Source organism: Leptidea sinapis, chromosome 14, assembly GCF_905404315.1.
Source record: "Leptidea sinapis chromosome 14, ilLepSina1.1, whole genome shotgun sequence".
In the NCBI taxonomy this organism is placed as follows: Eukaryota; Metazoa; Arthropoda; class Insecta; order Lepidoptera; family Pieridae; genus Leptidea; species Leptidea sinapis.
Window position 1 is genome coordinate 1,883,600 of NC_066278.1, and position 18,592 is coordinate 1,902,191.

Genomic DNA, 18,592 nt, shown 5'->3' on the forward strand with positions numbered 1-18,592 from the left:
CATTTGCTTCTATCCTTACAAACCTCACGCGCTTCATCTACATTCATTACTCTTTTAATACATGCTCGCCGGTTGCGGGTGCTTCGGACCTCTCCTTTTCTCAAAACGTCCAGAAATTTGGTCCACGAATGTTCTACGAGGTCTCCCGCGAGCGACTTGCCCACACACACTTGCCTTATATATTAGATGCGTCATTCTTTCTTCACTCATTCGCTCCACGTGTCCAAACCATTTCAGCATTCCTTTTTCAGTCCTTGTCACAACATCCTCTTACAAACCACAGCGCGCTCGTATTACCGCATTCGGAATTTTATCAGTCAGTCTTACCCCACACATACTACGCAGTGATCGCATTGGATCAATCATTATTGGACCGTACAGGAAATATGAAAGCATGCATTATGCTAAACAAGCATTCAGTAACATAGGGTTACTAAATACATAGCTTATAGCTCGGGTAATTGGCAAATTTATAATAATAGTAATAACTGATGCAAACTGAAATTTACGAGTTCGTAGGTGCCAATCAACTAAAGACCCGACCTTAACGCATACCTATTATCCTTTTATAATAAAAATAGATTTTGAGACGGTTTAACTCAAAGATTAAGTTCCTTGCGTGATTATAGACGATTTGAGGTTTACAAAAAATTAATGACGGTATAATATAACATCGATAAAGAAAATTAGCAGGAGGCTATAACAAAATCAGTAAACGTTTTGTTCTAATCTATACATATTACATATAAATACCAGTGGGAGGCTGCTTTGCACAGGATGCCGGCTGGATTATGGGTACCACAACGGCGCCTAATTCTGCCGTGAAGCAGAAATGTGTAAGCATTACTGTGTTTCGGTCTGAAGGGCCGCGTAGCTAGTTAAATTACTGGGCAAATGAGACTTAACATCTTGTCTCAATGTGACGAGCGCAGTTGTAGTGCCGCTCAGAATTTCTGGGGTTTTTCAAGAATCCTGAACGGCACTGCGTTGTAATATTCAGGGCGTATCAATTACCATCAGCTGCACGTCCTGCTCGTCTCGTCCCTTATTTTCATAAAATAAATATATATAAAATTGGAGTGTCTGTTTGCAATATTGAAATTACCGATTATAACTACATGTATATATGAATATATATACGGTACATACACCAAAATAACATTGTCTGTCTGTCTGTCTGTTTGTACCGGCTAATCTCTGAAAAATCTGGACCGATTTTGACAGGACTTTTATTGGCAGGTAGCTGATGTAATAAGCAGTAACCTGGGCTATGATTATTTTAGAAAAATAAAGTAATGTTGCAATGTCCAAGCCACGGTCTAACTCCCAAAATAATTTATATGGCAAAACAACGTTTGCCGGGACAGCTAGTCATTAATAAAACTCATTCTTCGCTTTGGTGCTGGTACATAAAACAGTCATTGTTTTTAGTGAAATAAATTTTAGAATTAAAGTTGTTGATTGATACGGACATTATTCTTCGGGATACTAATGAATTCCTACGCACGTCTCTACAATATCAAATGACATTTTATAGCCTTGTTCGCGATACGAGATAAAATTGTAGACGGTTGAGATACGAGTGTAAAAAGTTGAAACAGAAATCGATAAAAACGCAGGGTCTAGACTCAAGACTGCGGCATTGACATAGGCACCAACTATACCATATAATATTTTATGAAAAATTCATAAGGCGACTTCTTTTAATGATGTGGATGCCATCTTCAATAACCCGAGTGGATATTTATTTCATTAATAACTTGTATTCAACATAACTGTTCTCTCGTAAGATCTTTTTTTAATGATGGTTTAATGATGACGGTTTAAGTTAAGAAATATAAATAACCTACGCGTTTCATTCTTTGCGTTTAGAAAATATGAAATCACATCCCATCAATTTAAAGCCTCTCTTGTTCGTCAATCAACATTAAATAGAAACTCTAAATCATCAACGTTTTTTAGAAAACATTTTACCTGTTGATTTTTTCATCAATCTGATGAATAATTTTGAATATTATATACCACCAGGTTAATTAATCATAATTTCACGCTAGAGATTGTATTAAAGTAGTCATTCCATTCTAATTATTGAAATTAGTAACACAATCCGAGTTATGCATTTTAAATTAGCATAGATAACGGCATGGGATGTAATCAAACAATCAAAAAGATTAACATTTAAATCATAAAATTATCATTTGAATTACGACCTCGTATGAATTACTAACACTTTGAAACAAAGGTCTTTGCCCTGGATGAATGTCTGCATTTAAGCGAATTTTCTTATAAAACCGCGTGATAGCCCACGAATTATCGACTTATAGATTTAACTAAATTAACTTTTAATTAATTTAGTGATAAAATATTTAACCTTAATTTTATACTTTTTCAATTAATGCTTTATAAGTATTATTCATTTTCGGAGTTTCCTTGCGAGATCGAATCAGAAATTAGGAGATCTGAAGGAGAACCAAAGTGACCGACATAGCCCAAATGATTGCGAAACTGAAGTGGTAGTGGGCAGGGCACATAGTTCGACGGACAGATGGCCGGTGAGGCAGAAAAGTTTTCGAATGGCAACCACGTACCGGAAGACGCAGTGTTGGTAGGCCCTCCACAAGATGGGCCGACGATCTGGTCAAGATTGCCCGAATAGGTTGGATGAGGGCAGCGTAGGACCGATCGTCGTGGAGATCTTTGGGGGACGCCTTTTTCCAGCAGTGGACGTCTTCCAGCTGATGATAATAATGAAGCATAATTTCAAAATTTGGTTTCAGGCGGGATATTAGGGATTGTGTATTCCTCTGTAATTTATTTCACGTTTATATATTTTATTATTGTCATCCTCATACATCGCTCGTAGTTCTATTTTAATACCAAATTTTTTTTGGCGTATAGCGTTGGCGTTTTTCTTTTTAGAGCATACAGTGTTGTTTGCTCATGATTCATGTTTATTACTTTTTAAGACAGTAAGGGTACTACAATTGCGTCACCTTGAGAAATACGATGTTAAGACTCATTTGCCCAGTAATTTCACTAGCTCCCGTAACTTCATAACGAAACACAATAGTGCTTAAACATTTCTACTTCACGGCAGAAATAGACGCTGTTGTGGTACCCATAATCTAGCCGGCATCCTGTGCAAATTAGCCTCCCATTGGTTATAAGTAATGCCGCTAATTTATTAATTTAAAATTCGAACATAAGAGGATTCAGAAAAAAATGGCAGTTACATATTTTGTGAACGAAGGTGTGTTGCTCTAGAGTCTAGACAATATAGTTCTATAAATTATCGAAAAATAAGCTGCAATCACATTACGAACATTAAGACGTACTTACAAAAATATGATTGAGGCAGAAATCGAACTTGCGACTCGAATACCAATGCGTTCGCCGTATACTGTGTAGAATAATAGAGGTCCCTGAACTTTTAGTTACATCTATGTATAAACTAAGATGAGGATTCTGAGAGAAAATTATATTTTTTCTTCACCATTCCGCGCTGGTTTAGATTGCGAGCTTTTTATCTTTATGCGAAATCATAATTCATGATGTTTTGCTCACCCGAGCTTGTTATATGTTTAATGTTTCCCCGTATCTCCGCTAAAAGAACAATGTCCTTGCTGTTATTCATATCTAGATAACTGGTGCGAAATATTTTCTAACACACATATATCTGTGACAATTGGAAGAGTGCCATAATGTTTTTATCAACATAATATTTGTTTATTTCTTTAGCTGTTGTCTTGACCCCAGATGTCGCTTGACTTAGTTCGAAATATTGACGGAAGACTTACACATTAATTATTTATTCCTATTAAATATTTTTGGGATTTAATGATTTAGTTAATTTAATATCGCTTAGTAATCATTTAAAATATCCTATCATGTTACGGTTAGTAACGTTGCAAAACCTTTGATATTCACTTTTGGATGTGTGGTGGTCCCTGGCAGTGCCATTTTTAATAAATTTGCTACTACGTACTGTCAAACTTTGGAAGCAACTGTCTTGCGCGATGTTTCCAGAACCAAATGATCATGGGTACCTTCAAAAAAGGTGCGTCAAACTATAGTCTGACAACGCTCCTGTGTCTGACAACACAGGAGGTGTTACAAGAGTTTAGTGGCGAGGGTGATCAGGTAACCCGTACGTTTATTCGTTCCCCTTTTCTATCATCATCATCCATCATTTCAGCCGGAAGACGTCCACTGCTGGACAAGGCCTCTCCCAAAGATCGCCATTACGATCGCTGCGCTGCCCTCATCTAACTTTCAGGCGAATTTGACCAAATCACCTTTTCTTTAAGAAAATTCATTCCGAATGTTGCTATTACTACTACTACCACTAGGATTACATCTTTATTTTCAATACAATACATCACTCTTTTCTTCCAAACGAGATGAAACAGAATTTTTACCTATATTAATTGCTACTATCTGTGGTAGAATTCCTTCTGCAATTCGTATCAATCTGTTGCTGCATACTATTTGACTCTTAGTATTCTTGACTTGACCCCCTAATCACTTCATTCACATTCCCTCTATTAATGCCAAGATTCATCTTATTGTTAATATATTTTTTATTAAGTTTCTTGGCAATGGGCAAATGAGTTTTGATGAAATTCGTAAAGTTTAGGTTTTACATACACCGAGAATTCGTACATCTATTATATCAATATAATGTCGTGATCATTGCTCTGAAGTTAATGATTACTCCTGCACAAGTGGTTATCAAAATGGCATATATATTTGTAAAATATTAGATCTGTTTAATTATCAGTGCAGTTATAGATACCATTTCAACTTTAATGTTAATATGTACCGGCTGGTATAAGGCACACTTAATAGTAGGTAACATCATCGCACATCTGTGATGCACTGCAGACCAATTATATTAGGACGCCTTGCATTGCGATGATGTACACTGAGGCCCGAACGTGCCTTTGTTCTTCCTTCCCTTTATAATGATCTAAATATTTCCTTTGATGCACACCCTTACATAGCCGTCTTATAAATTCTCATATTTATTTCTGTAATTGAAATAGAATTGTACCCTCTTATTTTACTTTTACTGTTACGATGTTGAGCTTGCTTACAATATTCATATCAGATAATTTCCAAATCCTTGCCTCCAAAGCCGAACTAATTTTCATGGGCTTACAATGACAGATAGCTGATCTTATAAAGAGAAACTTCTTTTATTTGAAAGTGATTTTAAAGTAAAATAAAAAGAATATAATATTTCCGGGCAAAAAAATTGTAACGATAAAATAATGAATAAAACAAATACTAAATCAATAATAACACAGATTTTTATTGAAACAAACTAGAGGTATTTCGAGACACGCTGAATATACACTTTCATCCAAGGGATTTTTGGTCTGGTTTAACATTTTCTATGAAACACAAAAATAATCAATAAATAAAAATGTAATCATTACAAAATAAAATCATTGAACAATTATATCAATATAATTGTTCTAATAATCTAATTGGTGAGCGTAAAAATAAATAAAAAAATCAGTTTGGTAACTCAGCCGGTTCGTTTTCGAAACTTTACAACTAAAAGATCTCTGTTAATATAATGTAACTGCGGTACAGTATTATAATTTGTATGCAAGTCATGATTGAGTACGAAAAAACAACATTTTTAGGCCACTATACGGAGGCTAATGACGATCTGTGAAGCACCAAGCTCGTCGCTGTGTTATTAGATGTAATCAAGGTAATTTTTCACACAATTTATTTTTTTCGACCACGATACATCGCCACCGATGTGTTATTTCTCGTCAACTAATGATAACAAAAAATGTACGGTTGCCATCATGCGATGAATCAAAATTACGTTGTGCTTTTTTGTTGCTATGTACCTAAGCGAGAAGAATATTGGTAGATGAGGTCATTTTTGTGTTGCGTTCTTTTATAGGCGTCTTTCGTCAACATATCTTTCTAAGATTTTTGAAGTGAAAACTACTTTAGCGGCGTTGAGCACTTTTCTTGGGATGGGTATAAAATGTTAAACTCGCGTCAGGATACGTGGCCTGATCGAAAATTCGTAAGACAGCCGTTGAAATTATTAATGAAAGTTGTTTTTTCTGAGAGATGAACATTTTAATGTGAAATATTATTTATTTGATTTTTCAAATCCAATCATATGTGGTGACATATTTATAGAAAAATATTCGCATTATATTCATAACCTATCTATCCTTAATTTAACCTACTAGACGTAGACGAGAATCTATCCTTTTACGCTTACTTATATTTCAATAACCGTAATGTATCCATGCTATAACCAAACATTACCGGTTAGACTCAAGCTTAATATTAATAAATGTCAAAGAAACATTAAATAAAGCTGACTTTTCCGTTCGAATTGAATTGTCAAAAATGTGTCAACCCTTAGATGTTTATCAGTCGAGTTAAATAATTAATCAGTGTGACTTTTGTTAAATTTAAATTAGTTTTTTGTAATGTTCAACATTTTATATGCTAATTGGTACGAACCCTCTGCGTGGTGCTGGCGTTTTTTAGATAATTAGGGATTGATACGCCCTGCATATTACAATGCAGTGCCGCTCAGGATTCTTGAAAAATCCAAAAATTCTGAGTGGCACTAAAATTGCGCTCGTCACCTTGAGACATATGATGTTATGTCTCATTTGCCCAGTAATTTCACTAACTACGGCGCCCTTCAGACCGAAATACAATAATGCTTACACATTACCTTCTACATCACGGCAGAAAAAGGCGCAGTTGTGGTACCTCTAAATTATAATCTAGCAGGCATCCTGTGCAAAGGAGCCTCCCACTGGTTACTTACGAACTTAACTGAATAAAGAAAAAAGAAAAGTTAATTATAAACACAAGTGTTTAACTCTACTTTTATTATAAAGAAGAGAAATTCATATATTCCGATTTAGTAATTTTACGTAAAACAGTTACAAAGGTATATATTTTCTTTGATAAAGAGCCTAAATATTTCTCTTATCTGGAGAACAACGTGCATTATTGAAAGTATGTGTATGATAATAAATTTAAATAAGCAATAAGGTACTTGTCTATTTGATTATATTTGCATGAGTCTGTTGCAACGACCGCGTTACCTCATACATAATTTATAAACAATAGCGATATTTCGCTTGACATTATGCCATATTAAGATCAGACGTAGATAACACCAACTTCCGGCTTTCCAAACATAACTGGGAACTTAACCAATTCAATTATTACAGCATTGCATCGCACGACTTCGTTGAGAATACGAAAGTTAAATAAAACAAAAGCGGCACTTCGGCAAAGCAAAGAGGAGTGAGTGAGTAATGAATGAATGTGATCCGAATCAGTATGCTGTGTGCACAATATTTGTGTTAGATGCCGCTGATTACCTTCAGTTAATTAAACGTTTATTGTATATTATACAATTAATCATCGTATTTTACCGATGGTTAGTATCTAAACCATCGATAACGGTTTTTTGAATTGTCTAATAAACAGTTGATTGGGTGAAACCGGTCTCGTTATTGTAACCCATCTATTAACGTCATAAAAGTACAAAAATGTATGAGGCCCTTTTTTAAAACGATCCAGGATAAGCCAACACTTAAAATTCGAAAGCCATTAAGTATAATCGTTCATAGGTGAGGCTTGGGGCTGTGTTTGGGCAGGGCCTAATCGATAGATGGGCACACGCGGTCATTTACAATCAATCTATCAACGTTCGTGTACCGCGTAACTTTGGATCATTCATTTATCATTACGTTTTCTATTCATTTAGTAGTCTGTAAACGCTGTTGGGGGTCAACATTGAGAATCACCATGACAAGTAAACAAATAGAAACTAATCTTAGAACGTTATGTAAAAACAAACACGAAGAAACTATAATATCTTCTAATTTAATAAATTCTGAACAATTTACTTTCTCTAACTAGTCTTATTAATAAACGCAATTCTGTTGTGACAAAGGTAAGATAAAGACGCCAACACGGCGCACCCCCCATTCTCCCATGTTTTTTGTACCACACTGTCACTCGAGATACTCTCATATTCGTCGAACAAGCTACTAACCTCTATAATACCATAATAATGCTCCCCAAGCTTAAACGCTTTCTATCTTACCAAAAATAAATTTATTCTTAATGTTAAATATATATTACTAGCTGACCCGACAGACGTTGTTCTGTGCATAGTAAATAAAATACTGTTTTTTTTTATGAATTTGTCAGTAATATTTCATAACACCAAGAATTATTTTGTAAAATATGCTCCCTGTCAGAGACGTTCTATATTATGTATAGAACCTCATTGCTCCCTGTTGTTAACTACAATAAAATTGTTTCACAGCGGAACTGTCAAACCGTGCGTCAATAAATTCTCTCATAGAAAATATGTCCATACAAAACAAATATTGGAAATAAAAATAATTATGAGTCTCAAATCGAAATAAAAACTATCCTATCTCTCATGTTGGGCTAAATTGCACTCCATGAAGTAATCCCCATTAAAATCCGTTCATTAGTTTAGGAGTCCATCGCGGACAAACAACACGTGTCACGTAATTTATATTTATTAAGATTAAACATGACACAACTAAATAATGACATCAGTCAAACCACCTAATTTATTAAAAAACACTCTTAATACACACTCAGGCATCAAAATATGATATTATGTGTACATTTTTTTTTTCTGCTTTCTCTCTTTGCTATACCTATGTGTTTTATCTCGAGTAGATTTTTTATCATATTTTTTTTGTTTTACCTATACAATATAAAATCACTGTTAGCCAATGGTTTGTACTATTTTACCAAGCTACTAAGAGATGTAATGTGCTGTAGATTTTATGAAATAATTAAGACAAAAAGGTATAAAGTCGTAATAACTTTACTTCGCGTTTTTAATAACACAATGGAGTTAACCTATCGAGTTACTTCTGCTCAGTAGCCGTAATTAATAATTGATAATAATTCTTAAATTTGTAACATTAAAACTTATTGAAGGTTTTCGATTTAAATGTATCTACGGGTATTCTCTATTGTAGTTGAATATTGAATTTTGTGATCTGTTATCTTAATTTACTTGAGCACAGAGCAGTATCGGTCGTCGGACCGGTAAAAAATGAGTGAAATTTTTAATTAAATTTCATGTTGTTATTATCAAATTAGCATTATAGTGTCTTTAATATAAAATGGATACTGTTTTACATCTCAGTTGTCCGTGTGTGCAGTAATATTTATTTTCTCAAAATTGATTCCTTTAGAATTCTTTTTGATGTCATTTCTAATAACTACTAGATACTACTACCGCTTCGGAAACAAATGGCGCTCTGAGAGAGAAGAAGCGGCGCAAGAAACTCTCTCAGCATTCTTTTTTTGCGCTCTTTTGAATAAAAATATACAATATTGTATTAAACATGTAACTTACCGTTATTATTTAGTCCAACAATCATGTCAAGATTTAGGTCATAGGAAGGTTAGATTTGCTGGTTCGAATCCTGTAACATTTATAAAAAAATTCAGAAATGATAAATTTGAATATATTTCCGGAAGCGGGTAAGCTCACTAAAGATCGTTTAATTACTAAATCTATTTTATCTTCTTTCATACTATGGGAGGTGTCTTGTTAGTTGGATACCACGGCGCGTTATTTTGCCGTCAAGTGATACGTACGTAGTGTGCAAATGTTATTGTATTTCTATTTGAAAGTCGCCTTAGCCAGTGACATTACTGGGCTAATGAGGTATCCTTTTGTCTCTCAAGTGACAGGCGCACTTACGATGCCTCTCAGAATTTTGTGTTTTCAGAGAATCCGAAGCATTGAATGGGCAGACGTATCACTTATCAACATGTAGATATCTAGCTTGTCTCGTCACACTTTCATACAATCGTTCATCATTTCGTCAAAAAATATCTATACATAATATTTTACATAATACTTTAAATAGTACGTTCGTAAGAACTTGAAATGACAATTATGAGTATACAACAAACATGTTATACATATTTCAACGAAAGCTCATGTTGATTGCTAATAGCTCTTAGTCATCGTGACTGGAACCCCTCATCACGTCGTGAGTTTGACAAGAGCCACCGTTTATGTCCACCTTCTGTATCAGGCAATTAAAACGCTCCGGCCACGACGGTAGGCAGATGCCCGTCAATTTTATCAAATACATTACCTTTTTTCTTTCCATACGAACCCTCTCAGCTTAGATAAGGTTGGTATTTCGTTCGGAGAATAATTAAGCGACCGTTTTATGTAGTTCCTATGAGTGCTAATTAACAATTTGAAAGTTGATTGTTTCAATGTAGTATCGCTTTTTAGTGTCGGTTATTAAGTTAAATTATAGTTGTTTGTTCGAGTCTTTGCATATAATAACGAACAGTCTATGAATTTTGCTAAATTATTTTCTGTTTATTGATAATATCAAGTATTAGAATTTATGGAGTATATTTGTAAGAAACGCCATTTTTCTTTTCATCAATGAATTTGCGCTATAGTTTTTTCAGAGCAGTAAATTTTGAACACAGCAAATCAATTCTTCTAAGATTATTTTTTAATTGATGAACTTTGACAAAGGTAAAGATAAGACCTTTATATAACGTACTTGTCGTTGAAAGAATTGATGAAAGATTTCCTATTTGAGACAACTTACGACATTGTTAAGCTTTCATAAACAGTATGGATATACCATACTGTTAACCATCTGTTTCTTTATTATTTTAAATGCTAATCACTTTATCCCTCCAATTTTACATCATATCTTTTTTTGAAATTATTCTATCTATACTAATATTATAAAGCTGCAGTGTTTGTTTGTTTGTTTGAACGCGCTAATCTCTGGTACTACTGGTCCGATTTGAATGATTGATGTTTTTTTTTTTCAAAATTAGGGATCCGTAATAAAATTGCTATTTTGTAACACAAGGTGTAAAATCGAAAACCTATTTTTGCGTGCGCTGCAAAAACTATTGACAATAGAACAAAATGATGTACAGGCATATTTTATAAAACTATCGCGTGAATTATACTTTATATGGCAAAACAACGTTTGCCGGGTCAGCTAGTTTTATATAATTATGCACATCGTTTGACGTAGTGATATTATACTATTATTTTAAATATAAAAATATTCACATTTTTATATTTGTTACTGAAGGCCAAAACAGCTGAATTGATCCCAATGAAATGTAATAAACACTTATATTATAAGCTGGATTATCATATATTATATGATTTATCAATAAATTTATATATTTTTTAATTTAATATCAACGATCACGAAGTCGCGGGCAAATTAATTAAAATAATAATATAAATATCAGGGTGTTGACCATACGACTTTGCATTAACTTAATTGAGTTCGTATCTCATAGGATACAAACATTTTATATCACCGTTTGACAGTTTAATAACAAATATTGATTGTAAATAGGGCTTAAGAATTTTTATATTCCATCATTGCAATGTCAAGTGATAATCAATTTAAAAATATACGACAAAATTTAATCGTGACCCACCTTAATGTCATTTTCCTATACTCATACTAAACAAGTAGGTCGAAATTCGCTTGAACATACATGTCCTAAGTAACTGCTAACATTTTATTAGACACTGACAGTCCACCAATTGTCATGCAATCTTGTTTGTGCCAATATACACCTAACTGTTTTTATGCTTTTAAAAGAATTATCAGCAAAGTGGGTTATGAATCAATTTTGTCGACGGTACATGAATTTTCTCATTCAATAATTTAAGTATAAATGATCCGTTTATAAAAATACAACGATACGATATTATTCATTGATGTTTTAAAATTTTATATGTAAATTCGTATAGCATATTAAGTATTATATTTATTGTTTGCAGTTTGCAACACCTCGGCCTGGCGGGGAGTCTTCATGTTTGCAGGGTCCAGACTGTTTCATGGTATGTATATAAACTATTTTTATATTATTATATTGGAATTTAAGTTATTTCGCAATATCTCCAAAATTCACTATATTCAAGAGAATTATGTCTGTTTTATAGGCCCCCCGCGCCGCGGGATGCCATAGATTAGCGCCATCTTGCCGCGCGGGCGGAGTCTATTTTAGCGCATTTATTTTACGTGCATTAATAGAGTGCTTACAATTAACATGATATGAGAGAATATATAAGAAAATAATTGAAACAAGCTATAAGACCATGCAAAATCTTTTAAACAAAATGAGAGTCAGAACTTGGTCAGGGCGTAGTGTGCCAAACAGCACTTCCGATTTTGGTGTATATGAAAGATCTAGTGCCAAATGGCACTGGTCGATTTTGACTTGTTGAATTTTATTATAAAGCTCAGTAGGAAAAAGGGAAATACTTAAAAATTTGAGTTAGTTGATTGCATTATAAAGCTCATTAAATTGTGGTAGTAAATAACTATAGTAGCGGCAAAACATTACCAACCAAATGTTAAACCTTTCATAAAATCAATGCACTCAATAGTCATTATAGCGTAAAGTAAAATGAGCATTTTATTACCTACCAAATTAACTGCTTTACTGAGCAGTATTAAAGCAATCGTAACATTTTAATGATTTCACTAATGAATTTAGCGGATCAGCAAATAAGTTTTATGACGAATAGTTATGCCATTAAATTAAATTATTATATGCTAGTTCGCGAACGGCATACGTGGTAAATCAATAAATTTCACTTCAAAGCCACCACTGATTCGAAACGACAGAACATTTTGTCAATAGCAGTAATTAATAATCAAGGTTTGCTGGTTCTTATAATTATTAAAGCTTACTGAGACGAGAGTGGGCGTCAAGTTAACGTCAACTTCGACTAATGAGAGTTCCCAATGACAAATGTTTGAGTCGACCATCACAGGGATTTCTAATAGACGTCATACCACCCGAAAGCTGGCGATTATTAAACTAATGAGAGACTTTGTCATAATGATATCTGTTTTATTATTAAGCGTTAGACGATCAATCATCGGTTCTAATTTCACTATCAAAACAATTTCGTTTCACGAATTACTCAATCATTTGTAAGATAAATTTTAGCAAGCCCGGATTATTCTGCAAAATAAAATGTGAAACATAACTTTTATTTTTACAAATGAAAAGTTTTGTTTGAATGCGAGGTTTATTCATTGTTGTGTACATGCGGGTTCGTCAGTAGTAATTCTATTTTTTGTTTTGTTGATTGCGTCGAGCTTGTTCTAATTCTAAAAGTAATAAAGTAAGTTTTATGTACACGCCAACCACTATCAACAACATCTTGCTCGTCTTTGTGGCTGTAACATTACGTAATAACAACTTTATTGCAATAATAGAAGTATTGGGAAATACTTTATCTTCGAAATAAATTCAATAGACATTTTCTCTTGTTACAGTGCTGGGAAAACTGTGAGCTGCTTCAGTCCAATTATCAAGTTTGGGGCGCAGTTTGCGACGAGAAAGATATTTGTGTAAGTTAAAAAATTTATCTCATATACATATCGTTACCTGTTGATAATTAAAGAATTAGAATTTAAAATATGCTTCTCTTTCAGTTTCCTGGCTGTAAAGTCGCGTGTGAGTTTCATGCTGAAGCAGCCAGAGCTTCGCAGACTCAACCAGTAATTCATACTAAGGGAGAAGGTGTAATGAGAGTTAGTGGAGCACTAGCGCGCTGGCCACCACCAGCTCCTCGAACAATTGCGCGTCCAACCCCTTTTGTTTACGTAGTTATGCGTCGAGCAGCTGAAGGACCCTGGAGACAAATTATTCAAACACAAGCATTAGCTACCAGAGTCCCTCCAAACAATGAAGGTGCATTACTAAGAGTATTAGTCGTTGACCCACTTGGACTTGTAACAATCTACAGTCCAGATGAAACTTGGGTAGCACATGACAGCAATACATCTAATCATGATGAACACAAATGGGTTCTAAAAGAAATATCCCTCATACATCAAAAAGTTCTTGTCATCGGCGAAATCGCTTGGGAACCAAGGATCGCTCGAGGCGTTTATCTTGTTACGTGGGAGGTTGATGGAGGTGGACTAAAAGGTAATCTATTCACAGATTCAACTCGAGTTACATTATCTTTGTGGCCGGACACAATTTACCATATTCAAGTGGAACTAGTGTCGCGCACACCGGGAGTAGATAACGAGAAATCTGAGACAATGACAATAGATACTAGTCGAGCACAGCGTGTTTCTACCGAAAGTGTCCAAGATGTTGAAGTAAGCGAAGGCGACCGACTAATGTCTGTATTAGTGAGCTCAATGCGAGGAGAGCGTGTGCCAGAGCGGGCGCCTGACTCAGAATTGCTATTAGGTTGCCTATCTGCAATGATTGCCTTTGGTCTCGCAGTACTAGCAGCGGTCATTTGGAGACGAAGACGGGGTGGTACTTTTCCTGGTACCAATGTCTATGTTGGATCCTCCTCTATCCTGAAAAGGAAATTAGTAGAAGATTTTACTCCTAATTCTCGCTGTTTCCAACCCGTTCTAGCTCCGGCAACACCCACCAATAGCCCTACTTCTAGAGATGTTGTCGTGTGACGTCATAGTTATGAAATGTTGTTGACCGAAAATCGGGCATTCAGTTCCTAAAGTGTGTGTACGAACTTTTATTGGAAATTAGACAAAATGGTCTAATTTGCTAAAGATGGATTTTGACGTGATAAAGTAAATTTAGTTGGACATTTGTGAGACTTCGTAAGTTATGTTCATGGACAGTGATTTGTGGTTTAATATATTCTATTTCTCAATTTCGTTTGTTATATGCCACTACCAGCATCAACTTAAAATCCACATAAGTATAAATTTTATATGTAGTGAATAGATAATTTGTAAATTTAAAGATGTACTTATAAAATGTATTTATGAATTCACAGTAAGGACAACACCAGAAATTTAGATGTAAATGTGTTAAGGAAATGCAAATTATGATTGTATTGTATATCGTTTATGTTATTGTACTTGTGTGCTGTAAATATTTTGTTAAGGTTGAAAACTTCTGTGTAATGAGATAAAACTGCTTAGAACCTGACGAAATGCCGACTCAACGGCTATAATTCCTATAAATATATTATGCTGTGGAGTTATTTTCTAATTTCCGATTCCAGTAAACAATATTTATTGTAATTTTAAAACTAGTCCTTGTCTTATTTGAATGTAGATTAGATATGTTTCATAATGTCATACTCTACATGAGTCTTATAATTTTTAATGTATTGACAGTCTTTATGACTTCTTCAGCAATAATATTATGTACGTTTGTAAATAATTTCGAAGATTTATTGTAAAAATATTGAAAGAGTATATTTTTCTTCAAGGCGACAGATATATTATTATCTAAATGACATGTGCTATTAATGTAATTAAATTGTACTTATTGCTATGAATTTTCGTCGTTTAGCTATCCATTGACAGTTTAAAGAAGTAACCATTTGCTTAAATATATTCCAGTGTTATAGTCATGTTCGTTTAAATTTACTGATTCAATGTGTAAAATTGATGTTAGATTTCAAAAGTGTATTGTAAAAATTTTACTTTTTGTGTAGTTTGATAATTATATTATAAATCTGAAATTTTCTGCGTTTTCTGTGTTGGAAACAAATCATTTGCTTCTTTTTTGACCAAATTCAGATAAGTTAGTAGCCTAGTTGAATTAATTTATTTTAATCTTCATCCGAATTTGTAAATAGTTGCTAATTGATGAAGCTATACTTTTAATAAGTATAAATAAATATGTCTGCCAAATTATAATGTGTTTTATTTTGTGACAATTTGAAGACTACTTTGGCTACTACACTAGCTAGTGGTAGTAAGTACACTTTTGCTAGTCAAACCATTATTTGAAAGTCATATTCTAGAATCTATTGTTTTTGTGTTTTATTCTTTTTTGAACTGCTGGGGTTATTGTAGGTTATTTACTATCAGATGAGATGAATTAGTAATTTAGGTAAAAAACTGTGGTTAAATAGTTGGAGCTGTTGAGTGTGAGATCTTAATTCCAACCAATTTCTTTTAATTGTTTAATTACATTAAATTTGGATCAATTTCCCTCCTCCTTGCGTCGTAATCCTCAGTACTGAGGGTCGTGACCACCCCTCTGTATCACTTTCTCACGTATGATCGCTCTCCATCTATTCTTGTCTCTGGCGGTGTGAAAGGCATTGTGAACCGTAGAGTCGAGGGCGGAGCGGATCTGGTCGGACCATCGTGTTGGACTGCGTCCACGAGGCCTCTTCCCATCTTTTTTGCCGACCACAATGAGCCTCTCAAGGTTTCCATCGCCCTTCCTTGCGATGTGACCGTATTCTAGTAGATAAATTTATATCCTTGTTATTCAATTCTTACAAAATTAGAGCGAGGTATAATTTAGATAAAATTATTTTGTTCTGTAAGTTACGTAACAATAGGCTAGCTGTAGATAACTAATTACTACATGGTACTCATCTCCCAAATCCCGTTCGTATAATAATAATGGCTTAAATAATTTATACAGACGTATAGACAGAGCGCCCCTTGCTGTTAGGCGATAAAAACAGGCCAGGAATATTAGTTTAGTGTGAGTGACAAGTTACTCGCGATTTGTATGACACTTTGTGTTAGTGTGCGTGAATTGCTCAAAATAGAGTTTAATTCTTAAGTCAATTTTTTTCGACGTTTTCACAGCTGTCATAATCTATGTAAACGTATAAATGATATAAGAATAATGATTGTCGATTTGATTGTGTATTATCTCAATCTTGACGACCCATATAGCCGAATTCTTAGTGACTCTGACTACTAAGCTAGAGGTCTCGGGTTCGAATCTCGGTGGGTGACAATCATTTATATGATGAATATACATGTTTGTTTCCGATTCATGGATGGTTTATATGTATTTTTTAAATACGATATCGTTGTCTTGTACCCATAGTACAGGCTATGCCTAGTTTGGGGCAAGATAATTTGAGTAAAAGTGTGTCAATAAAAATAAAATTTGGCTTATACATTTTATTAGTCAAATTGAGCAGAGTTGTGTGGTAATGCATGACCGATAATTATAATGAATAATGCACCACCAACCACTAAAAATTACACAAATACAAAGAAAAACAATTAATAGCAAATCCTTATATACTAGACGCAGGAGTGGTTCTACAAAGTAATAAATTTTAAGGAAATCCCTTAGACAAACATTAACTCGGAGATTTAACGGTGCTCAAAAGGGAATGCTTGTCGGCCATCATCTGACAGCCCCAGATAAAATGGAACCATTGTTCAGGGATTACCGTCAACGAATTCGTTGTCAACAAATGCCTGATTAAACAGAAAGCAAGTCACATAGCGCTAAGGTTCCCTATGGCTTAATTGTAATCAATTCATGCGTAGCAGCTTAAATACTTAGTTGGGAAACATTTTAAACACCCGCATAGTATTTTATCTCACATCGGAACGTATGAATTGTTTTGTTTGTGCAGACAAAAGCCAACTTTTTTACTACATAGTTGATATTATAACAAAGGTTCAAGAAAAAAGTAGAGTTTGTGTGAAAGAGTATCAAAAATCGTTACATCATCACAAACTTTAGCAAATTTATAATATTCGGTTCGATAGGACTCTCTCACTCATTTGAATATTGCGATGTTGCCAAACTTATCAGCATGGCTTGTGTCAACAATAATAGTATGCTTTGGACATACCGATTCCATTATTACAGTTGGTAGACAAGGGCCATGCCTTGAAGGTTGAGGTTAAGGCACAGGTGGGCAAGCAGTAGGTATCTATTTTACTCAATAATCAGAGTTTCGTTCTACTTGATATAACTATACTCATCGTCATCATCATGATCACCCGTTATTTTATCTCAGATCGGAATGTATTAATTGTTTTGTTTGTGCAGACAAAAGCAAACTTTTTCTACTACATAACTTTACTATAACAATGATTCAAGAAAATCTAGAAACAGCAGTCTCTAGTTTACTAGATAATCATGTTTCGTTTAATTTAATAAAACTACAATAAGATAACTCAAATATAATTGTAACATTCTATACTTATAAGATTCAATCGCTTCAAACTGTTACACTCTGCCATCTTATCTATACTAATATTATAAAGCTGCAGTGTTTGTTTGTTTGAACGCGCTAATCTCTGGTACTACTGGTCCGATTTGAATGATTCTTTCAGTGTTGGGTAGTCCATTTATCGAGGAAGGCTATAGGCTATGTTTTTTTTTTCAAAATTAGGGATCCGTAATAAAATTGCTATTTTGTAACACAAGGTGTAAAATCGAAAACCTATTTTTGCGTGCGCTGCAAAAACTATTGACAATAGAACAAAATGATGTACAGGCTATAATATAGGCAATATTTTATTACTTATAAAACTATCGCGTGAATTATACTTTATATGGCAAAACAACGTTTGCCGGGTCAGCTAGTATAAATATAAAAATGAATTGCTGTTAGTCTCGCTAAAACTCGAGAACTGCTGGACCGATTTGGCTAATTTTGGTCATGAATTATTTGTGGAAGTCCAGAGAAGGTTTAAAAGGTGAATAAATAGGAAAATTCTGCTAAATTAAATAAAAACAACAATATTGTTTTTCCTTTGATGTGTCC

General features: G+C 34.1%; 1 protein-coding gene across 1 annotated transcript in view; it reads left to right on the plus strand.

Moving 5' to 3' along the window:
* The window catches only part of LOC126968069 (uncharacterized), a 63,043-nt gene extending 47,297 nt beyond the window's left edge, over nucleotides 1–15,746 (plus strand). The window contains exons 2-4 of the mRNA XM_050812878.1: nucleotides 11,870–11,929; nucleotides 13,380–13,454; nucleotides 13,539–15,746. Coding sequence (XP_050668835.1) covers nucleotides 11,870–11,929; nucleotides 13,380–13,454; nucleotides 13,539–14,537 — 1,134 coding nt within the window. The 3' untranslated portion in view covers nucleotides 14,538–15,746. The remainder of the gene's footprint in view (nucleotides 1–11,869; nucleotides 11,930–13,379; nucleotides 13,455–13,538) is intronic.
* Nucleotides 15,747–18,592: the final 2,846 nt, after the last annotated feature.